We start from the raw sequence: 22,334 nt of genomic DNA on the forward strand, positions 1-22,334 counted from the left end.
AAATATTAGGTTCAGGCAAAGCATACCCTTTCACATTATACAGACAAACGACGACAGGGTCGCTTGCCCATTAGAGAGACAACTGGTGGGGAGTTTAACCTGAAAGTTATCACACCTCAAATGACGGGAAAAGTTGAAAATGATGGAACTTGATAGTGACCTCAGCCTGTGCAGTAATTGAACTTCTGTTGGTGGCACTCTATATTGTAAGCCAACAATCAAGCCAGCTGAGCTAACTGATCCCCATGAAGTTCAGCAACATTTTTTAAAAGAAGAATACCAGTTTGAAAAAAAAAACCAATTCAGTTTGACAAAATATAGTGATACATATTGAAGTGTAAAAGAATTGCAGAAACTTCTATTAGTCAAGTTTGTTGGAATCTCCCAAACAATTCAAGTTTGGTTTTTATCCATCCCATCAATACCTTATGCTAGAAATTAAATAATTACAAAACATAAAAATATCTTGGGAGAGAGCGAAGGGAAAAGAATGATAACTCATTTCTGATAGAAAAATTCTAAATCTGATAATCATTTCCTCAACTATTGAAAAGATACCATCCCCTTCCACCTTCTGAAGGTAACAAAAGTACTGTCACATCACTCCTTTGACGACCAGAAACAATATAGCCTTAAATAATATCACAGATGACATTTGGAAAGCAAATGCCTTGATTGAGTGGCTCAAGTTAGCAAACCTGCTCAGCATTTAAAATACAAAAAAAAAAGGTGTTTTTATACCGATTTGGTTTTCGAAAGTCACTTCACAAAATCACAAGTCACTTTTCAACTAAAACTTGGAGATTTTGAAGCCAACATTCCAAGTATGTATCAGTGCTGCTTACAGAAGAGGGCAGTACTTTGCCTCAGTTTCTCATTATTTTAGATTCAGTGCAACACTAACATGATAATACTCTTCAGTTGTAGACCTGATCCTAAACGCACTACATTTTTCCACTTTTAAAAAAAATCTGGCTTCATCCTCTAGCTGCCAAAGCAGCTGCTAAAAACACAGCTAGCTGATCAATAATTCAGGGCATGGCTAATTTAATCAAATATTCAGGGTGAGTGTTCCACAGGAGTGTGGAGATGGTGAGAGGGAGCAATCACCTTGGGGACTGGAATTCAAAAAAGTGAAACCATATGTCCAGCTTTAGTGGATATCCCTCCCTAAATTCTACATACTACTGACAATTGGAAAATGGTAGCCTTCACGTCGTCCACTATTAAGTTAGAAATAACAATTGCCATCAAACTGGTGATTGAACAATGATCCTGGTCTTCCGATCAGCAACTCAAACTTCCATTACCTCATACTTCTGGCTTATCAACATGTCCAACAGGTCTGGAACAAGAATCATCCAACATGATTGCAAATATCTCAAAATGTTCACACAACATAATACTGATATTGTCATACTCAAAGAAATATATGTCTGTAATGATGAACAGACCAGCTGAAGCCAATAGGGCTAATCTCACAAACTGCATGACAGCAGAAAGCTATTCTTCAACCCACATAACAAACAACTTTCCAATCAGTTCATTGATAAAGTGATTACAATGCAAAATTTACTATCATTTCCATAGTTTGAAATATTAACCTGTTCCAAACAGACTAGAAAATACTTTCAATCTTTTCCAACAGTCAACATCACCCAAAACACAAAAAAAATGGCTTTAACACCCTAATGATTCTGCTGAAATAAATCCCATGGTAGAATGCAACCAAAGTTATAGAATCAATGTGGTCATTGGTCTGTTGGCTTCTTTAACTTGGTTGCCCAAGAAGCATCTCCAAAGTTGGTAGGAAGAATGGACAAAGAAGTCACAGATTCTGCTCCAGCAGAACAGTAAGACAGCTATGATCATTCAACAATAACACCAAGTGAAAGATCTATTGTTTGCAAAGAACAATCCCTCTACAAAGAAGCCACTACAATTACAATTAATTAAAAAAATAGAGATTAGTCTCAATGAAGAAAGTGCATCTCCTCAGCTTGCAAAACTAGTACATCAGTACCATGGAATCTGGATGCATCTTAAAAAATATTTGGACCATGAATGCCATTGTCAAACTGAAACCAGGCAATTTAATCAACTTCCTGAGAATTATAGTCTGGTATCACTCCTGCATCGATCCAAACCCCTGTCATAAACCGCAATGAAAAATCAGCATAGCTGCTGAGTCAAAACAAAGGGCCATCACAAGGGAGAGAGACATAGTATCTGGGGAACTGATTGGCTGGGGAGGGGGGGGGGGTGAATGGGAGGCACAGAGCCCAGGGGTCTATCGAATGGCCATTCAGCCCATCTTGCCCATACTGCTCTTCAAGAAAGAAGCTGGTTGGAGCACTGACCATTTGAATGTTCAAACTGCAGTTGTTGTTGCGTCACCATACTCTTACCAGACCATAAGGGCTGCTCTCTCATGTGTGTGTGAGAGAGAAAGAAACGACTGGAAAGATTTACAAGGATGTTGCCAGGGTTGGAAGATCTGAGCTACAAGGGGAGGCTGAACATGCTGGGTCTGTTTTCCCTGGAGCGTTGGAGGCTGAGGGGTGACCTTATAGAGGTTTACAAAATTATGAGGGGCATAGATAGGATAAATAGACAAAATCTTTTCCCTGGGTTCAGGGAGTCCAGAACTAGAGGGCATAGGTTTAGGGTGAGAGGGGAAAGATATAAAAGAGACCTAAGGGGCAACTTTTTCACACAGACGGTGGTACGTGTATGGAATGAGCTGCCAGAGGATGTGGTGGAGGCTGGTACAATTGCAACATTTAAAGAGGCATTTGGATTGGTATATGAATAGGAAGGGTTTGGAGGGATATGGGCCGGGTGCTGGCAGGTGGGACTAGATTGGGCTGGGATACCTGGGCGGCATGGACCGAAGGGTCTGTTTCCATGCTGTACATCTCTATGACTGGTGGTGATTTAACCTGAGGGCCACCAGATCTACCTGGTGAGGGAAGGGATTGAGAAGGAGAGTCCTTCACGGTAACCTCAAACCAGTGATGGGAATTAAACCCACACTGTTGACCGCTCTGTAAACCAGAGATCCAGCCAACTGAGCTAACCCATGCTCCACCACCAGATCAACATGAGAGGTCACAGTGAGAGAGACCTACAGATCCAAACTGGCTCAGGCCTATCTACTCAGCAGCTACCGGGATCCACTCACATTTACAGCTTTATTGTCCGACGGTGAAGCTCACGATGCGGGGCTGGGTCGGGAGACAATGCTGCCTCCTCTAGCTCAAACTCACAGGAACACTGTATCACCTCCTCCTCGGAGGGTCTCCTTCCGTCTCTGGCCAACGGGCTAAAGTCCGCGTGCGCGTGCGCGTGCGCGTGACGTCACCACCCCGTCACCTGTAACCATGGCACTCCATAACAACGGGGCCTACCTGAGCCTCCCGGACCTTACTCCCACAGCTCATCTTGATATCACGACGGTTCTCTCACGCATTTCTATTTCTTAAACAAAATATGACAAACTCTATTCACTTCCCTCCCTCCGAATCCAAAGTCCGTAAAAAGGACTCTGGCGCCAGGTACAAAGCGAACATGAACTTCTCACACCATCCCCGCCAAACTGTTGAAACTCGTTATCAGACTAGCTCTTCCTGAGCTTCGCGGCAATTGGCTATTTCTGCGGACACCGCGGTTGAAGCAGCTTCGTGATTGGTCGATCCCCCCCCCCATACAGAAAACATGGCGGAGGGGGAGACATACTGTGTTGTTTATCAGCAGCTGCGGGATGTTATCATCGAGCAGCAACGCAAGATATGTGCCTTCGAGGAGCTGGTGAGCAGTGGCCGTCTGTTCGGTTTGTGGAAGTCACAGGCGACTTGAAACCTTTGTGATTCCCAAGAGCTGGTGCCAGGCGGCACGTTGGCACAGTGGTTAGCACTGCTGCCTCACAGCGCTAGAGACCCGGGTTCAATTCCCAACTCAGGCGTTTGCACATTCTCCCCGTGTCTGTGTGGGTTTCCTCCGGGAGCTCCAGTTTCCTCCCACAGTCACAAAGATGTGCAGGTCAGGTGAAATAGGGGTATGGGTGGGTTGTGCTTCGGCGGGTCGGTGTGGACTTGTTGGGCCGAAGGGCCTGTTTCCACACTGTAAGTAATCTAATCTAAAAAAAGACCTAGGATCTGGATTAGTGGTGCTGGAAGAGCACAGCAGTTCAGGAGCTTTGAAATCGACAAGGAGCTTTGAATAAAGGCAGTGAGCCTGGAGCGTGGAGAGATAAGCTAGAGGAGGGTGGGGGTGGGGAGAAAGTAGCATAGAGTACAGTGGGGGAGGGGGATGAAGGTCCAGACAACTTGTCCTACCTGCCTATCTCCTTTTCCACCTGATAAAGGGCTTTTGCCCGAAACGTTGATTTCGAAGCTCCTTGGATGCTGCCTGAACTGCTGTGCTCTTCCAGCACCACTAATCCAGAATCTGGTTTCCAGTCATTGTTTTTACCTATAAGACCTAGGAGCAGACATAGGCCATTCAGCCCATCCAGTCTGCTCTGTTGTTTAATTAAATTGTGATTGGTCTAATCATCCTCAACTTCGCTTTCCTGTATAAACCTTGATTTCCTTTTTTAGCTCGCTGGTTGGCCGTAGGTCTCTCTAGCTAGGACAGCATTTATTGTCCATGACTAATGTAACTTCCCCTCGCCCCCTCCACATAAAAAAAGAGAGATTATGACAGGTCGATTAGCCTGACCCCAGTTGATAAGTCCTGAAGAAGGGATTATGCCCGAAACGTCGATTCTCCTGTTCCTTTGATGCTGCCTGACCTGCTGCGCTTTTCCAGCAACACGTTTTTAAGCTCTGATCCCCAGCATCTGCAGTGCTCACTTTCTCCCAGTTGATGGTTAGGTTTTGGAGTCCATTGTGAAGGATGAGATTTCTGAATGCTTGGGAGTGCATGGTAAAATAAGGCAAAGTCAACATAATTTCATCGAGGGGAGCTCATGCCTGACAAATCTGTTAGAATTCTTTGAGAAGGTAATGATCAGGTTAGACCAAGGAGAGCCAATGGATGCTATCTACCTGGACTTCTGGAAGACTTTTGATGAGGTGCCACACAGGAGGCTGCTGGGTAGGATAAGAGTCCATGGTGTTATAGGCCATATTCTAGCATGGATACAAGCCTGGCTGTTTGGCAGAAAGTGGAAAGTGGGGATAAAAGGGCCCCTCTCAGGATGGAAAGCTTTGACTACTGGTGTTACACAAAGTTAAAAATTACACAACACCAGGTTATAGTCCAACAGGTTTAATTGGAAGCACACTAGCTTTCGGAGCGACGCTCCTTCATCAGGTGGTTGTTACACAAGGGTACGTGTTGGGACCGCAACTTTTCACTTCATACATTAATGGTCTGAATGAAGGAACTGAAGGCATTCTGGCTAAGTTTGCAGATAGTACAAAGGTAAGTGGAGGGGCATGTACTATTGAAGAAGCAAGGAGACTGCAAAAAGATTTGGACTGGTTAGGGAAATGGGCAAAGTAGTGGTACATGAAACACAATGTGGGAAGTGTGAGGTCATGCGCTTTGGTTGGAAGAATAGAGGCATGGACTATTTTAGCAGTGGAGAGAAAATTCAGAAATCTGAAGTGCAAAGAGACTTGGGAGGCCTAGTCCAGATTTTTCTTAAGGGAAACTTGGAGGTTGAGTCGGTAGTTAGGAAGGCAAATATAATGTTGTCATTCATCTCGAGAGGACTGAAATATAAAAGCAGAGATGTACTTCTGAGGCTTTACAAAGCTCTGGTGAGATCACATTTCGAGTATTGTGAGTAATTTTGGGCCCCATACCTCAAGAAGGATGTATCCATACTGGAGCAGGTCCAGAGGAGGTTCACAAGAATGATCCAGGAATGAGATGCTTAACGTATGGAGAATGTTTGTAGACTCTAGATTAGATTAGATTCCCTACAATGTGGAAACAGGCCCTTCGGCCCAACAAGTCCACACCGACCCTCCAAAGACCCACCCACCCAGACCCATTCCCCTACACCTAACACTACGGGCAATTTAGCATGGTCAATTCACCGAACCTGCACATCTTTGGATTGTGGGAGGAAACGGGAGCACCCGGAGGAAACCCACGCAGACATGGGGAGAATGTAACTTGGTCTATACTCAATGGAGTTTAGAAGGATGAGGGTGGATCTGATTGAAACTTTCAGAATATTGAACAGCCTTGACAGAGTGGATGTTGGGAAGATGGTTCCATTGGCAGGAGAGACTAGGACAAGAGCAGCATCGAGCATACCTAAAAATGAGGTATCAACTTGGTGATGTTACCAAACAGGACTACCTGCACATCAGACAGCATAAACAGCAAACGTTAGAGCTGAGTGATTCCCACAATCAACAAATCAGATCTAAGCTCTGCAGTCCTGCCACATCCAGTCGTGAATGGTGGTGAACAATTAACTCACTGGAAGAGGAGGTTCCATAAATATCCCCATCCTCAATAATGGAAAAGCTCAACAGTTCAGTACAAAACATAAGGTTGAAGAATTTGCAGCAATCTTCAGCCAGAAGTACCAAATGTATGATCCATCTCAGCCTCCTCCAGTAGTCCCAACTATTACAGATACCATATTTCAGCCAATTTGATTCAGTACACATAATATCAAAAACGGTTGGAGGCACTAGACACTGGAAAGGTTATGTGACCTGACAACATTCCTGCAATGGTGCTGAAGAAGTACTCCAGAACTTGACACTCCCTCAGCCAATCTATGATCTGCTTCTACTGCATGCAAAACAAAACTTTTCATTGTACCTAGGTTCATGTAACAATAATAACTGAAATCAATTAAAAAAACTGGCATCTACCTGACTGTAGAAAATTGCCCAATGCACAAAAGGCAGGTCAAATTCAACTTGGCCAATTGCTGCCTCATCAGTCTACTCTCAATCATTGGAAAGTGTCATCAATGGTGCTATCAAGCAGCGCCTGCTCAGCAACAACCAGTGATACCCAGTTTGAGTTCTGTCAGGACCACTCAGCTCCTGCCCTTATTGCAATGTTAGTTCAAACATGGACAGAACTGAAGTGAGGTGATAGTGACAGCCCTTGATATCATGGCTACATTCGACTGAGTGTGGCATCTAGGAGCCCGAGCAAAATTGGATTCAGCGGGTATAATGGAGTCATATCTGGTATGTAGAAAATGGTTGTGGTTCTTGGAGCTTAGTGATCTCAGCTCCAGGACATCTTGCAGGAATTCCAGTGTCCTAGGCCCAATCATCTTCAGCTCCTTCATCAATGACTTTCCCTCCATCATAAGGTCAGAAATGGGCATGTTCGCTGATGACTGTGCCATGTTCGGCATCAATCATGGCTCCTCATACTGCAGCAATCTATGTTCGAATGCAGCAAGATCTGGACAATATCCAGGCTTGGGCTGAGAAGTGGCAAGTAACATTCATACCACATAAATGCCAGGCAATGACAACCTCCAATAAGAAACAATCTAACCATAACCCCTTTCCATTCATGATGTTACCATCAGTGAATCCCCCATGATCACTAACCACCTGGGGTTACCATTAACCAGAAGCTCTACTGGATTCATCACATAAACATGGTGACTACAAAATCAGGTCGGGGTTAGGAATACTGCGGCAAGTAACTCACCTCTTCACTCCCCAATCATCTGCAAGGTGGAAGTCAAGAGTGTGATGAAACCACACCTCACTTGCCTGGATAAGTGCAGCTCCAACAGCAGCCAAGAAACTTGACACAATCCATGATTAAGCAGCCCACTTGATTGGCACCATGTCCACAAGCATGCATTCCTTTCACCACCAATGCTCAGTAGCAGCAGTGTGTACTATCTGCAAGATGCACTGCAGGAATTCACCAGAGGTCCTTCCTATATATACATGTATTCACATACAGGGCTATGTTGGCCAAAACAAGTCTTTTTCAACTAAATCAAAGTTTGGGGTTAACTATTCTTTGATGCTTTCTCGATGAACAAGATATTGTTCATCAGGTTAAAAATCACACAACACCAGGTTATAGTCCAACAGATTTAATTGGAAACACTAGCTTTCTGAGCGCTGCTCCTTCTTAAACCTGTTGGACCATAACCTGGTGTTGTGTGACTTTTAACTTTGTACGCCCCAGTCCAACACCGGCATCTCCAAATCATTGTTCAATCAGAATCCACTTGCCAACATATTAGTACTGTCTTCGTATGTAATACACATTATCTTCCCCTTTGAAATTTAGTATTACAATTTTGTCCCTATGATCACAAAATGAAAAGCTTCAGCACCATGTTTGTATTCCAACAATATGCAAATTCACATCTACAGTGCAACTATTTTAAGGTTACGCTTTCTATCCATACCTTTAAACTGTTGTAAATTTCCTTTCTCAATCAGAATCTTCCTATTTAAACTTATCATGCTGTAATTATACTGTCCTTGTTTGCCAGCACTGGTGGTCATTTTATATTTGAAATATGTAAATTAAAGGTTTATCATGGAAGATTAATAGAATGTGGTTTGAGTGGCAATAAACCTGCTGAATCTTTACCTCAACTCTGAGCCTGTGCCATAGTAGTGGTTTTCTTGCTCTTTGTTAGATGTTTATTTAGAGTATGAGGAAACAAAGTCCTGGGCTAAAACCTAAATATAGTTGTAGCTCAGCTAAATTTACGCCATGAAGATGGAACTAAATAAGTTAGTGACATGTTTTTCTCTATATATGTGCATCTTTCTGTTTGTGCATACTTTTTTTTTTGACTGTGGAAATTATCTGATATTTTCCAATCCTTGCACTTGATAATCCTATGTGTGTATATTTTTCTTTGTGTCTCAAGTATGCAGTTTTTTCATGTATCTAACTGGTTGGATGGTGTTTCTAACAAGATAGTTATGACAGCAAATACTTTTGTATGTACTTTTCGATAGAACATCTTGTGGCACAGTGGATTGCAACCCTGCCTCTGAACCAGAATATAGAACATAGAACAATACAGCACAGAACAGGCCCTTAGGCCCACGATGTTATGCCGAGCATTTGTCCTAGCTTAAGCATCTATCCATGTACCTATCCAATTGCCGCTTAAAGGTCACCAATGATTCTGATTCTGACTCTGCCACTCCCACAGGCAGTGCATAACATGCCCCCACCACTCTCTGGGTAAAGAACCTGCCCCTGACATACCCGCATACCTTCCACCCTTCAACTTAAATTTATGTCCCCTTGTAACACTCTGTTGTACCCGGGGGAAAAAGTCTCTGACTGCCTACTGTATCTATTCTCCTGATCATCTTATAAACCTCTATCAAGTCACCCCTTGTCCTGTACAGCTGCAACATCACCTCACGACTCTTGAATTCAATCCCTCTGCTAATGAACGCTAATACACCATAGGCCTTCTTACAAGCTCTATCCACCTGAGTGGCAACTTTCAAAGATCTCTGAACAGAGACCCCAAGATCCCTCTGCTCCTCCACCTTACTAAGAACCCTACCGTTAACCCTGTATTCCGCATTCTTATTTGTCCTTCCAAAATGGACAACCTCACACTTGACAGGGTTGAACTCCATCTGCCACTCCTCAGCCCAGCTCTGCATCATATCTATGTCCCTTTGCAGCCGACAACAGCCCTCCTCACTATCCACATCTCCACCAATCTTCATATCGTCTGCAAATTTACTGACCCACCCTTCGACTCCCTCTTCCAAGTCATTAATAAAAATTACAAACAGCAGAAGACCCAGAACTGATCCCTGTGGAACTCCACTTGTAACTAGGCTCCAGGCTGAATATTTATCATCTACCACCACTCTCTGACTTCGACCGGTTAGCCAGTTCTCTATCCAACTGGCCAAACTTCCCACTATCCCATGCCTCCTGACTTTCCGCATAAGCCTACCATGGGGAACCTTATCAAATGCCTTACTAGAATCCATGTACACTACATCCACTGCTCTACCCTCATCCACATGCTTGGTCACCTCCTCAAAGAATTCAATAAGACTTGTAAGGCAAGACCTACCCCCTCAAATCCGTGCTGGCTGTCCCGAATCAAGCAGTGTCTTTCCAGATACTCATAAATCCTATGAATATTTGAGTTCAAGTCCTACTATGACTAAGGAAGGTGTGTTAATAATGCAGCCAAACAGGATCAGTGTTAACCTACAAATTCTGCCAACATACAGTAATGACTGCTGGCAAAATCAGGAGAGATTCCTGGTCAGACAAGCGATGGAAAGAATATTGGCACATCTATTGTTGGTACCCATAGCTCCAGACTGTGTCATGAATACAAAAGTGGACATTGCTCCAGTAATTTGGACTCTTGAGTGAACTCTAAGGTCACCACCACACCTTTGGTGTACCTTACAATATCTCTGCCACAGAGAGACAGAGCAATAACAGAAGCTTGGATAAAGCATTAATTTTGATTTGTAATATTTAACAACTTATTGTTAAATATTTTGCCAGCTTATCTTATTTAACTACAGTTGATAATCTGCTGTAATGTGATGCTTTATTACTGTTTTGTTTAGTTAGGTTGCAGTTTTAACAGCATTCAACTACTCTATATTCTGCGTCAAACTCTTGGAGAAGGTATAATGTCAAATTTTTCTTGTTACTGTACAGTCATATTTATTGTTAATGAATTCTCTGTATTGTAGTTCAATTTCACGGTGGCACAGTGGTTAGCACTGCTGCCTCACAGCGCCAGAGACCTGGGTTCAATTCCCGACTCAGGCGACTGACTGTGTGGAGTTTGCACATTCTCCCCGTGTCTGTGTGGGTTTCCTCCGGGTGCTCCGGTTTCCTCCCACAGTCCAAAGATGTGCGGGTCAGGTGAATTGGCCATGCTAAATTACACCATAGTGTTAGGTTAAAGGGGTATGGGTGGGTTGCGCTTCGGCGGGTCGGTGTGGACTTGTTGGGCCGAAGGGCCTGTTTCCACACTGTAAGTAATCTAATCTAATCTAAGTAATCTAATCTAATCTAATCTAATCTAACTTAGCAGCCCAATGATAGGATCAAGAATTCTTTACATATTTGAAACAAAACTGTTTAACACAATATGATGCATTCCACATTTAGGTAAAACAGCGAGAAGAGAAGACAGCATACAGAGAGGAGCTTGAAGCTGTGGTGAAAGAGTTGGAGGTGAGAACTTTGAAGCTTATCGAGGTAATTGTTAACAAAAGATATCTGTATATTTTCAATTTTCAGTATTTAATCATTTTCTACAATACTGCGTATATTTATAACACCTTTGTATATAATCGATCAGACTCTGATTTTTACAAAAATGACTTAATTCACTATATTTAGGCAAATCTTCCAGGCTTGTTTTAAATCTTCACCAATTTCTCCTTTCTAATTTGGGTACAAGCTCCTACCCAGATTCCTGTGAGATAAACCACATGGCTAATCAGTATCCAATCTATTCCCAGATCCTAGCAGACTCATCTATGTGACATTTTAGGAATGCCTCACCCAATTTCCTCTTCATCTTTCTCTATAGTATTGTGAAGTCCTTGAATTTCGTATTCAAGTAGAAATGACGACTAGCTATTCTTTAAACTTTAACTCTAACCTATCCTGCAAACAAAGGGATGGTTCAACAGATATCCTTTTACAGCCTGATACTCTTAATACTTCCTTGAGACTTGGAGGTTGCCAGTCTGTCCACCAGTATTACAGCTATCTTTGACAGTATGAATGTCTTTCATCACCTTCCTAGAACAATCAGGTCTTCCTTTAATCTTTTAACAGCTTCAGGCTTCCTGTCGAGTAATCTTCAGTACAGGTCATCTGACTCGCATCATTTTATCCTAAGTTAAAGGCAGTCCTGAAACTATCTTATAAACCTCATAATTGTAAGACTTTTGAGAACGTCACCAATTCTCTCATTTAACCTGGTAGCTAAGATCCTTCAACCAATGAACTATTATGGTAAATTCAGTGCATCCTTTCAGTGGGTCCTTCATATCTTCTTAAAGTGTGGTGCCCAGATGGACAAAATACTTTTGTTATACCCTAATCAGAGCTTCATAAATATAAATAAAACAAAATTATTTTCCTGCTTTTGCATTCTATCATTGTAAGGTCCAAAGTCTCATATGCTTTGCTCATTATTCTAAGTATGTACTGATCTATGAACATGAACCCCAGATGCCTCTACCCTTGCTCACTCTTTGCAATTTTGCCACTCTATTTCCTATCAAGAGCTCTCCCTATTCTTTTTGCGAAAGTACATCTTCTCACACTTTACTTTATAAAATTCCATCTGCCAGTTATCTGCCCATTCTGCTATCTTAACGGTGTCCTGTTGCGTATAATTGATATTCTTGCAGTGTCCCTGCTGTAATTATTCAGACAAACTAACTGTCACCTTCATTCAACCTGAGCAAAGTTTGCATGTTTCCTCCTATGGTAGAGGACCACCTGCGATTGAAGTATCTGCATCATATTTCAAAGTGCTGAAGTTGTTCTATTCAGATTTGAGACTGCTGCAACTGAGTAATTCTGTTAACTCTGTCATACTTCTTTATAGGATGAAAAACTTGAGCATGCTAAAACTAAAGCATTACTTTCCAAGGAATCTGAAAAACTGCAGTTTGCTCTTGGTGAAATAGAGATTTTAATGAAACAGCTAGATCGGGAAAAGAAGGCCTTTGAAAATGCGTAAGTTTTGCTTCATTTATTTACATAATCTCAGTGACTGTATTTCATGAAGTAATTAATTAGCTCTAAACTGCTTGGGAATATCCTGAGGAACTGGAAGGAATTATATAAATGTAGGTTTGTTCTTTAAACTTTTATGCTACCTTAATATGTTGTGACAATTTTTTGACCTAATTTTACTGCTTTGAAAAGTTTAAAACTGATTATAAAAATGGCTTAATGTTCATATTGTAGGTAGAGCCTTACTAAACCCTTGTGTATTTCAATCCTGTTTTATCTTAAGTACGCAACTGCTATGATAGACCTGAAGATGTGGTGCAACCAGTTTTAAATATGACCTTCATGCTCAGGTCTTTTGCACAGGTTATTTTTGTCTGCTGCTAGCATTCTTAGTTTTAATTTTGAAAGCTATAGTGCAGCCTCCACAGCGCAGCTCGCTCTATTGAAATTTTGCTTGTCATACAATGCTATAAATTGGATTATTGAGATTGTTGCCTGCATAAATGCTTTGTCTGCAAAAACTCAGGATTAGACTAAGAAAGAATAAAGTAAACTACAACTAAAGTATAATTTAAAATGTTGTGGATGGAATTGCAAAAACAGTTGAGGGAGCAGAAGGACTGTGGGGAATGTATTAAGCTACCATAGTGTGTGATTTGTGAAGTAGGATTAATGAAAATTGTTAGGAGATATGTTTGTCGTCATTACGTTAATGACTATCTTGAGTAGTATGTGAGGTAAAATTTCAAAGGATTTAAAGACGACATTAAGTTTTCCTTCTTAGTCATAATTCCTTCTAAGATGCAGTTAATATGGGGAGCTATCTTTACTAACTGCTACCCAAGTGGTTTTACTGAATTGAAATGTTTTTGGGTGGAGGACAAAGCAAAGTTCTGGCAGTGCTAGTTAGCCCTAATGTGATAAGTGGTGGAAAGTGCTGCTGCAGCAATTGCAACATGCTTAATTGCTGGAGAAGGCATCAATGTTATTATTAACTAAATCTCTGGACCATTATGACTCTCTAACTGATTCAAAGTGCGATACTGCACCCTTTTTTTTATTTGAACACATCCGACTAAATATGACAGAGTTGGCATCAAACCTCCCATATTCATTCCTGGCTGATTTTCATCCATTTCTCCCAATTGATACATCTTCAAAACAGGTGTTCGAGTGAAAAAGAATCCCCCCAATGGCCTTTCACAGACGTGCAAAATATATTTTAAGTTACTTAAGAAATGATTTTCATTCAGTTCTTAAACTAAGGTAGACAGGAGAAAATTTACCTCTGAGTCAATGGATGTGAGTTCAAGTCTCATTATAGAGACTTCAACAGGAAAAAGTTTCAAAAAGGTGCTTATCACAGCTTTCTGCCGTTCAAATAGGGATGGACAGCAAATGCTGACCTAGCTAGTGACATGCACATCCTATGAGTAAAGAAAAAAATTACATGGCATTAATTTGAATAAAAGTGAAGGAGTTCTTCCCATCATCTTGGTTAGAATGCATCAACAACAAAGAGGCATAATGTCAAAGTAAAAGGCAAGAATGTTAGAGGGGAATGGAGAAAAACCTTATTCACCTAGATGGTGGAGGTGGGGTTGCAGTTCGCACTCTTTAAAAAGTACTTGGATGAGTGCTTGAAATATCATTGAAAGCAATGAGTCTAATGTGGGAAAATGAGACTAGTTTGGGTAATTGTATATTTTTGATCGTCCTGTCTTGGTAGGCTAAAGGATCCCTTCTGTATGATTTTAGGGATTGTATTGGCCTATCAATATTACCAAAACTCTTTATCTAGAATATGAATGGGATATTGTAACTGGATCTTGTTGGAGACATGCAGTTAGCTATAGGACCATCCTTGCATTCTGTTTTAAGTCTCACACCAAGGTTTGATAGCTGGATTTGCAGGTAGGATATCTGTGTGCTGTCAGAATAATAGATGCATGTAAAGCACTATGTGACCTGATTCCAGGGTTAACAAAGGCGAGTTTTGTTAAAAATTAGTGTTTGTCTCTAATTCTTGAGGATTATAGGAACATACATCACCCCAAATTCACCATAGAGTTCTCCTTCGTTTTTATGGCCATTTATTGGAAAGGTGATGTTAAAATCTTTGTTTACAGTGAACTAAACTGTGATATTGATTATTTTTATTTAAACATGATGTCTGTTTTTATTCTTTGCAAAGATTGGAAAGCATTAAAAATAAAGCATTGAAAGAGTCAACAAAAAATGATAAGTTAATAAGCAAGTGCAATGGTAAGTGATAGTGCTGTTCTAATTATTCTAAATATGTGTGTATATTTTACGTGGAATTTGTAACAAGGAACATAGGAATAGTAATTGGCCATTTCGCCCAATGAACCTATCCTTTCTTTCTAGATCATAGCCGATCATGTCATCAATGCCAACGTTCCATGTTAACCTCCATATCCCTTAATGTCATTAGCCTCCAGAAACCTTTTGATTTCCATCTTGAATCTGCTCAATGGTTGCACTTCCACAGCCTTTAGGATAGAAAATTCCAAAGTTTCACCATGCTTTGAGTTAAAAATTCCTCCTTACAGCAGTTTAAATTGGCCTAAACCTTATCCTGAGATCTGATACTTGGTTTTCGAGTCATCAGCCAGGTTGAACATCCCATCTGTTGTCATTGCATTACTCGCTAATGAGAATGTTTGTCGACCTAGAAAGTTCTATGTCACTGGTCATGGGTTGTGTGGGCCCTTGTGTTGCTGATGAGCCTAATCCTTGAACTGCATCTCTGATTGAACATCTGGCAGGTATTTTTGGAAGATAGAATTGGTCCTTGGCCTTGAGATTGCTGGCATTCCTTTCTCTGGCTCCTTTCTTTGCCATATCACCTCCTATCGATGGGTGTTCTAAAAGAATTGTGTCCCTTCATACATGAGTTTCCTCCATGTCTGTTTCCTCCATGAGGGTCTCCCACGAGTTCATATTTATGTTGCATTTCATGAAGGACGTCTTCAGGGGATTTTGAAACACTTCCTTTGTCCTCCTCCATTTGAGTGTCTTCCTGGAACTGGGCCAAAATGATTTATGTTGGCAGTTAGAACTAGGCATTTTAAGCAAGTGGCAGGCACAGAAGAGTTGGTTTTATATGATCATGGCCTCAATGGTGATGCTATTGGCTGCATCAAGGATGTTGTAGTTAGTTCATCTGTCCTCCCACCTGCAGAGAGTCCTTTGAGAGTTTTCTAGTTTTCAGTTCTATCCCCCTCAGTCTTCAAAACTTTAGAGAATGTAGACTCAGTTTCCCCAGTCTCTCCACATAAACAAACCTATGATCTGAGGAATCAATTTCCTGAACCTCCACTGTACTTCTTCTATGGCAAGTGTGTCTCATCTTAGATAAGGGAATAGTACAAATGATTGCAAGTGACGTCTCACCAAGGCTCTGTACAACTGCAGCAAGATAGCTTGTGTCCTGAAATCCCCTTGATATGAATGCCAACATCCTATGCTATTCTAAATTCTTGCTGCACCTTTTTAATGATTTGTACGTGAGAACATCCTGATCTGTTTGGAAACTTGCACAGGTGGTCCTTAGATACAAATCCTTTATCTAGATTGTGAACAGTTGTGGACCTCGCACTGACTGTAGTACCCTAATATAAACAGCCTGTCATCCAGAGATTAATCTGGTTATTCCTGCTCTGGTTTCTGTCTATTAACTAGCTCTCGGCCCACATTAGCATCTTCCCACAATCCCATGTGCTCTATAATTTTATTTACTAAATTTTTGCATGGAAATGATCAAACTCTTTCTGAAAATTTGAATACAACACATAAACAGGATATCCTTTGACTATGTTACAAGTGACATGCTCAAATTCCAATAAATTTGTCAATCGTGATTTTTCTTTATCAGTTGTGACAAAGGTATATAATTTATCAACGTTTTTGGAATTTGGATTTCAAAATAGGAGGATTTAATTTTTAAAAATTAATTCATGGGATGGGGTGTCACTGACTCGACCAGCATTTATTGCCCATTCCTAATTGTCCAGAGGGCAGTTAAGACTCAACCACATTGCTGTGGGTCTGGAGGACATGTAGGCCATTCCAGGTAAAGATGGCAGATTTCCTTCCCTAAAGGACATTAGTGAACCAGATAGGATTTTCCTGGCAGTTAGCAATGGCTTCATGTTCGTTGTTAAACTCTTATATCCTGATTATTATTGACTTCAAATTCCATCTTTACCATGGCAAGATTAAAACCCAGGTCTCCAGAACATTACCTGGGTCTCTGGACTAATGGTCCAGCGATACTACCACTAGATCTTTGTCTCCCTAAGTAGTATTGGTTATTTCTGTAAAATGATTTTTTTTAGGAAGCAAGCTGAGGAACATTGGCCTAAATTCAGCATTTATCAAAAAGGTGACTGTAGGCGCTTGCAGTGTTAATGGAAAGATGTTAGTACCACATGTTTAACGGCCTTAAATATTTAAGGCCATTAGCTTTATTTTTAGTTCAGAAGAATCTAGGATTAAGTTTTTAATTTACTTTAAAATTCAGTCTAGAAGCAAGTTTAGTTTCTATTCTAGAATTTCTGGGAACCAGTCACCTCTGCCAAAGTGCCAAAGACTCCAAACCAGGAGAGTTTGGTTAGAAAACTGAGAGTTATTAGAACTGAGAAATTTTAGGATTTTAGATTTTGAAAAGTTAATGTTGGCAAACTTGGAAAGGACTCATTGAATTGTCCCCATAGTTCGTGGCAAAATAAAAACTGTAAGAAACTTAAGGAGTTCAAATAATTGTGCAATTTCTCTGGACTGGGCATTTATAATGGATAGTGGGGAGATGCTTTCAAATTTTATTTGCTGTGTGGTTTGAGATATTTTGTACTTATATAATTAGATAGCTTGGTTTGTTTTTTATTTTGTGTGATAAATTTCTGTTGTTAGACAGTGTGCAGCCTTGTGTATGTTTCAATTACGAACCATCATGTTAACGAACTAATCAAGCCAAGTTCCATTCTGAGATTAGATGAATAATGCTATTAGCTGGGATCATAACAAAATCCACATTGTTTTTGCCCAATTTTTTAATTCTTCTCTAAGTGTTTATTTATTACATCCTTTTTATTAGATTCTAACAGTCTCCTGATCATTGATATTAAACTAACAGATTTGTAGTTATCCACATTCACTTTTCTTACATAATGAGATTAGATTTGCTATCCATCAGTCAGCAAGAACCTGATTTCAAGTGATGAAAAAGCAATGCTCTGAAATCTTGTGATTCCACCTAAACCTGTTGGCCTATAACCTGGTGTCATGTAACTTCTGATCTTGTCCAACCCAGTCCAACACCGGCACCTCCACATCATTCCTCCATGAAGATGAACGCAAAGCAAAAGTTTAGTTCCACCACCTTTTCCTCCTTCTTCACTATAAATACTCCTTTCTCCCCCAGAAATGGGCCCATATTTATCCTTGCTAATCATTTTCTTTCTCATATTGCTGGATGTTTGTATAGTATGGATTTATGTTGCTTGCCGGCTTACATTCGTATTTTCCTTTTCTTCTCAGTTTCTTGTTTGTTCTTTGTTCAGTCCTAAATTACTTCCAGTTCTCAGGTTTACCACAATTTCTGATGTTTTTATAAGCACTCCTTTGATCTGATGCAATTTTTGACTTGTTAAAGATGAATCAACCATAGTTACCTTTGAGTATATGATTTACTTCCTGAAAACCTGTAAAGTTTTAAACAAAATTAATTTGTTAACATTAATAATTTTCCTGTCCCTTCCCACCCCAGCCTACACTTGGGCTCACTCTCTGTCCCTCTGTATGTATGTGTGTCTGTGTACATCTGCTTTGGGGGCAGTGAAACAAAAGATCACTTTCCTTGTTCTGCTTCATATGTATCCGAAATTCCTGATCCCAGTCATTACAATGGTCTGCAATTCTACTCATTGCATGGGTATTATAACATAAAGTAAGATAAGAAACATATGTTGCAATTCCATCTCTGAGAACCGTTCATCAATGCTTTGGCTGTTGGTCATGGGACGATCATCTTGCTGTTCCTCAGCACTAATTCAGAAGTTCCCAAAATCTGATTTTAATTTGTGTAATATATAATTTCTGAAACTTATGTTTTGCAGCCCTATTTAACCTGTTGTCCCTTTTCAGGCAATCTGTGTGTAGACATCTATTGTAAAGAATGTAGGTCTCAAGAATGCTACTTACCCAATAATGAACATTTGCCAAAAATTACAAATGCAAAATTGATACAAAGGCAAAAATACATAATTACATTGTCTAATGATTACCACATACAGTTTCTGGAAAGGAAAGGTTTTATATTTCCTGGAATGTGCCTGGTCGATTTTCTAAAATAATACTTCAACAGATCTCAAAAAATAGATTTAAATAGAAACTAATTATTTCTCAAAACTAATTGTTTTCTTGGCAGAGATTGAGAATCAGATGGAGAAACAAGATGGCATTTTAAGTATCAAAGAGGATCAGATTAAAAATCTTAATCAGCTTCTTGAAAAGCAGAAAGATACTTTGAGGTAAGTCTGTAAACTTTCCTCAAGGAGGGCTTTGATGTGTTGCAATCAAAATATACCTAATATTTTTAAAAACCTAAATTTGTGTTCTATGCAGGCAAAAGGTTACTGACTTTGAGATACAGAAGCAGCAAGATGCTTATATAGCACAAGTACTGAAAGACAAAAAGAGGAAGACATTTGGAAAGTTTCATCATGCTCCTAAGTAGCAAGTTGCATACAGATTTGTAAATAAGCATGCATGTTTATTCGAATATTGCATACCTGTTTGGTAGCTGATTACATTTTGATTACGGTGAAACTGTTCGCGTGGTTTCTCTCCCAAGCTATCAGCAGTGTATTGGGCACAGCAACAACCAAAAGACCATCAAATGAATTGGCTGTCATGCAACCTGTTCCGGTGCTAGTTTTTTTGATTGTGTTCCTTCTGACCCAAGACAATTCTTTTCTTAGCAAACAATTGAGTGAAATACAGTGAAATGAGTACACATTGGGAATCTATGTTCAATTCCTGTGCCACAACTTATTATGCTCTGCCTTTAATTGTATTTGCTTTCTGTTTGATCAGAAATGATAGAGCCTCATCAGTACTCTTTGGGCTTATAGTTCTAAAAGTAGGTTTACCAAGAGTGCCATTTGTCACTAACAACATTTATGTTATGACTGAAATAGGTAAAGTCAACAGTCAGATTTGTATTTTGACGCATCAAAAAAAAATAGGGTGTTAATTTGGTTGCAGCAGCCTAAAGTTTTGGTGATATTCACTATTTTGAATGGTGCTAATTTTTTTAAAATGATACCTATTTGCTTGTAAAAGAAAAAGTAGCTCTTGTAGCTGTCATATTGTTGACAGCTGTGAGAATATAAGCAATAAATAGAGGGGTGGACGGTTCAGCTTTTTGAGTCCAGTCTGCCATTCATTGAGATCATGGATGATTGTCTATTTTAACACTGTTTTCCCGCATTCTCAACATATCCCTTGATACTTACAATATATAAAAATCTATCAATGTCAGTCTTGGACCATTCTCAATGACTGATTCTCTAAAGGCCTTTGGACAGAGAATTCCATGCGTTCACCACCCTCTGAGTAATAAAATTCATTTCATCATAATCCTAGATGCTCTTATTCAGAGACTGCGACCCTGTGTTTTGACCCACCAGCTCGGGCAACACCTGTCCTGTAAGAATTCTGTATGTTTGAATAAGACCACCTCTCATTCGGCTAAACTTCGAAATACAGGCTAATCTGTTTAGCTTGCCTCAGTGAGTATTTAGATTGTTAGAAGTGAATTGTCAGTCATAATATGATATTTGTAAAACTGCATTGTAACTTTTTGTTATGTTTATAATTGTTAATAATTATATTATATGTAATTTATAATCATAAAACATGTTTAATTATGTAAAGACCCTGTCTTATTTTCATCATTTTTAAGTTGTGGACTTAAATGAGAAAGAACTGTTTAAAGTCAGTTTTAAAGGATTGTTGCATTGAAAAGCAAGTAACCTGACACTTAGAGCAAGCATTATAAAAGCAGCAGTTCGAACAAGTTGGAGTGACTGCAGATGAATTGAAACTTAAGGATTGTGTGCACATGTGAATGGTGGCATCAGGAAGTTGATTGCTGAATACTCAGTTAATGATGATAAAAGCCTTTTGCCTGTCAGCACCCCTGTGACTGGTTCTCAGGTAAGTGAACAGCTTAGGGGCTGGGAATAAGATGAAGATCTTCATCAGCACAGGAGTGCTGTCTGTTCTCTGCTGTTGAAACCTATTTTAAACTCAAAGAAAACCAGTTCATTTTTCCTTTGCCAGTTGTTGAAAGTTGTTGTTGACTTTTAACTGATAACTCAGAGACCTTTTTATAAGTGAATCAGCCACTTCATATATCTCTTGCAATGCAGTAGAAGCATACAAAGAATGATGACTGGAAAGCAATGTTCTGACCAGCAAGAGAATCATAAGGATCATTCTAGCAATCCATGAGTAGGAACTACTAACTGCCTGTCAGCTTTCCTCTGCCATAATCTATTTTCCTGTCTGTTTGCTTGTCAGTGTTTGTATGTGTGAGGGGGGAGTTAATAAGGGAATTAGAGTTTTAATTTGTAGTGTTACATGCCAATGATTTATAACTGCTTAACTGTAGCTAGAATGTAATTATTTGTAATAAATGGGAATTCTTGCTATGTACAAAAACCTGTTCCATGCTTTTTATCAACCTGGTCTGGAAATCGGGCAAATTAGAGAATTTTATGTACTTTTAAAAAAATCTTTACCTTTTGTGACAACACCGGGAATAGTGATGTTTGATTTCCAACACACTACCCAGTAGATGGTGACATACCAAATGAATTGGTCTAGATTAGTTCCAGATTTGAGCTACTTAGCATCTTGAGCTACTTAGACATCGTTATTAATACTCATTTTTTGTCCACCCTGAACAGGTTAATTTGTGATTTTAAAAATAAATTCATGGATTTATTTGTTGTTCGGTGCCTAGAGCTTGCAGAGGCACAAGGGGTGCATGGAGGATTGTAATGTGTGTGTCACTTCTAAGAAATGCTGGTAACAGCAGGCAATGAATTTGTGGTTTTGAAGAAGAAAAGAATGGAAAGTATGGAGACCACAAAGAAAACATTACTCTGGCTGGAGAGATTGATTTCATGATGGAAAGAATTTGGGTGACATGGGAAGGATAGAATGGCATGGGCAGGATTAGATGGTGGAATTGGTTAAGTGCGACAGAATGGTGAGAACAGTTATTATTCAAAATTAGTAAAAATGAAGATTCAGTAAATTTGAAGTACTTGAATAGGTTCGAGAAAAGCTTTTAGGTTATTTTTTTTTAAAAATCAGTCTATTTGAAGAAGAGGATAGCAGTCAATACTCCAGAGTTTCTACTACTAGTGGAGATACTACAACATTGTTTTAAAAATCTGTATAATTTTACTGAAAACCTGAATCTTAAGCAAGGACTTCACCAAGCAAGAAGATTGGGAGTTAGGAAGCTACTTTCTTCAATGATAGATGCTGAAATAATAATGGACAGATTTCAGGAAAATAGAGTATGTATTCCTTGAATGTTAAGA

At 39.8% G+C, this 22,334-nt stretch overlaps 2 protein-coding genes across 8 annotated transcripts in view; one reads left to right on the forward strand and one right to left on the reverse strand.

The window, feature by feature from the left end:
• mmadhcb (metabolism of cobalamin associated Db) overlaps window positions 1-3,569 on the reverse strand; it is a 35,417-nt gene extending 31,848 nt beyond the window's left edge. The window contains exon 1 of one of the 4 annotated variants that reach the window (XM_087989255.1): window positions 3,411-3,569. In XM_087989255.1, coding sequence (XP_087845381.1) covers window positions 3,411-3,443 — 33 coding nt within the window. In that variant the 5' untranslated portion in view covers window positions 3,444-3,569. Of the gene's footprint in view, window positions 1-3,184; window positions 3,310-3,410 lie in introns of those variants that run through there. The other 3 variants (XM_087989257.1, XM_087989258.1, XM_087989256.1) reach the window with 3 other exon arrangements.
• A 133-nt stretch (window positions 3,570-3,702) lies between these two features.
• Window positions 3,703-20,651, forward strand: LOC122547222 (spermatogenesis-associated protein 24-like). 4 transcript variants are annotated; one of them, XM_087989260.1, is made up of 7 exons: window positions 6,093-7,175; window positions 10,552-10,608; window positions 11,101-11,166; window positions 12,560-12,690; window positions 14,885-14,955; window positions 19,142-19,244; window positions 19,339-20,651. In XM_087989260.1, the coding sequence occupies exons 1-7, from the start codon at window positions 7,161-7,163 to the stop codon at window positions 19,448-19,450; spliced, it is 555 nt and encodes a 184-aa protein (XP_087845386.1). In that variant the 5' UTR covers window positions 6,093-7,160; the 3' UTR covers window positions 19,451-20,651. The 4 variants fall into 4 exon arrangements, with proteins under 4 accessions (XP_087845385.1, XP_087845386.1, XP_087845387.1 ...); XM_087989259.1 differs by lacking the exons at window positions 6,093-7,175; window positions 10,552-10,608 and adding an exon at window positions 3,703-3,810; XM_087989261.1 differs by lacking the exon at window positions 10,552-10,608 and having other exon boundaries at window positions 6,096-7,175.
• Window positions 20,652-22,334: the final 1,683 nt, after the last annotated feature.

Source organism: Chiloscyllium plagiosum, unplaced genomic scaffold, assembly GCF_037043375.1.
Source record: "Chiloscyllium plagiosum isolate Xiang-an unplaced genomic scaffold, Cpla_swu_hap1 HiC_scaffold_7, whole genome shotgun sequence".
NCBI classification, from domain to species: domain Eukaryota; kingdom Metazoa; phylum Chordata; class Chondrichthyes; order Orectolobiformes; family Hemiscylliidae; genus Chiloscyllium; species Chiloscyllium plagiosum.

Bases quoted from the DNA above. Each gene is read 5' to 3' on its own strand.
- LOC122547222 (XM_087989259.1), top strand. From the start codon at position 3,718: ATGGCGGAGGGGGAGACATACTGTGTTGTTTATCAGCAGCTGCGGGAT. The intron at 12,691-14,884 runs GTAAGTTTTGCT...TTCTTTGCAAAG, and splicing joins AAGAAGGCCTTTGAAAATGC to ATTGGAAAGCATTAAAAATA. The intron at 14,956-19,141 runs GTAAGTGATAGT...TTTTCTTGGCAG, and splicing joins GTTAATAAGCAAGTGCAATG to AGATTGAGAATCAGATGGAG.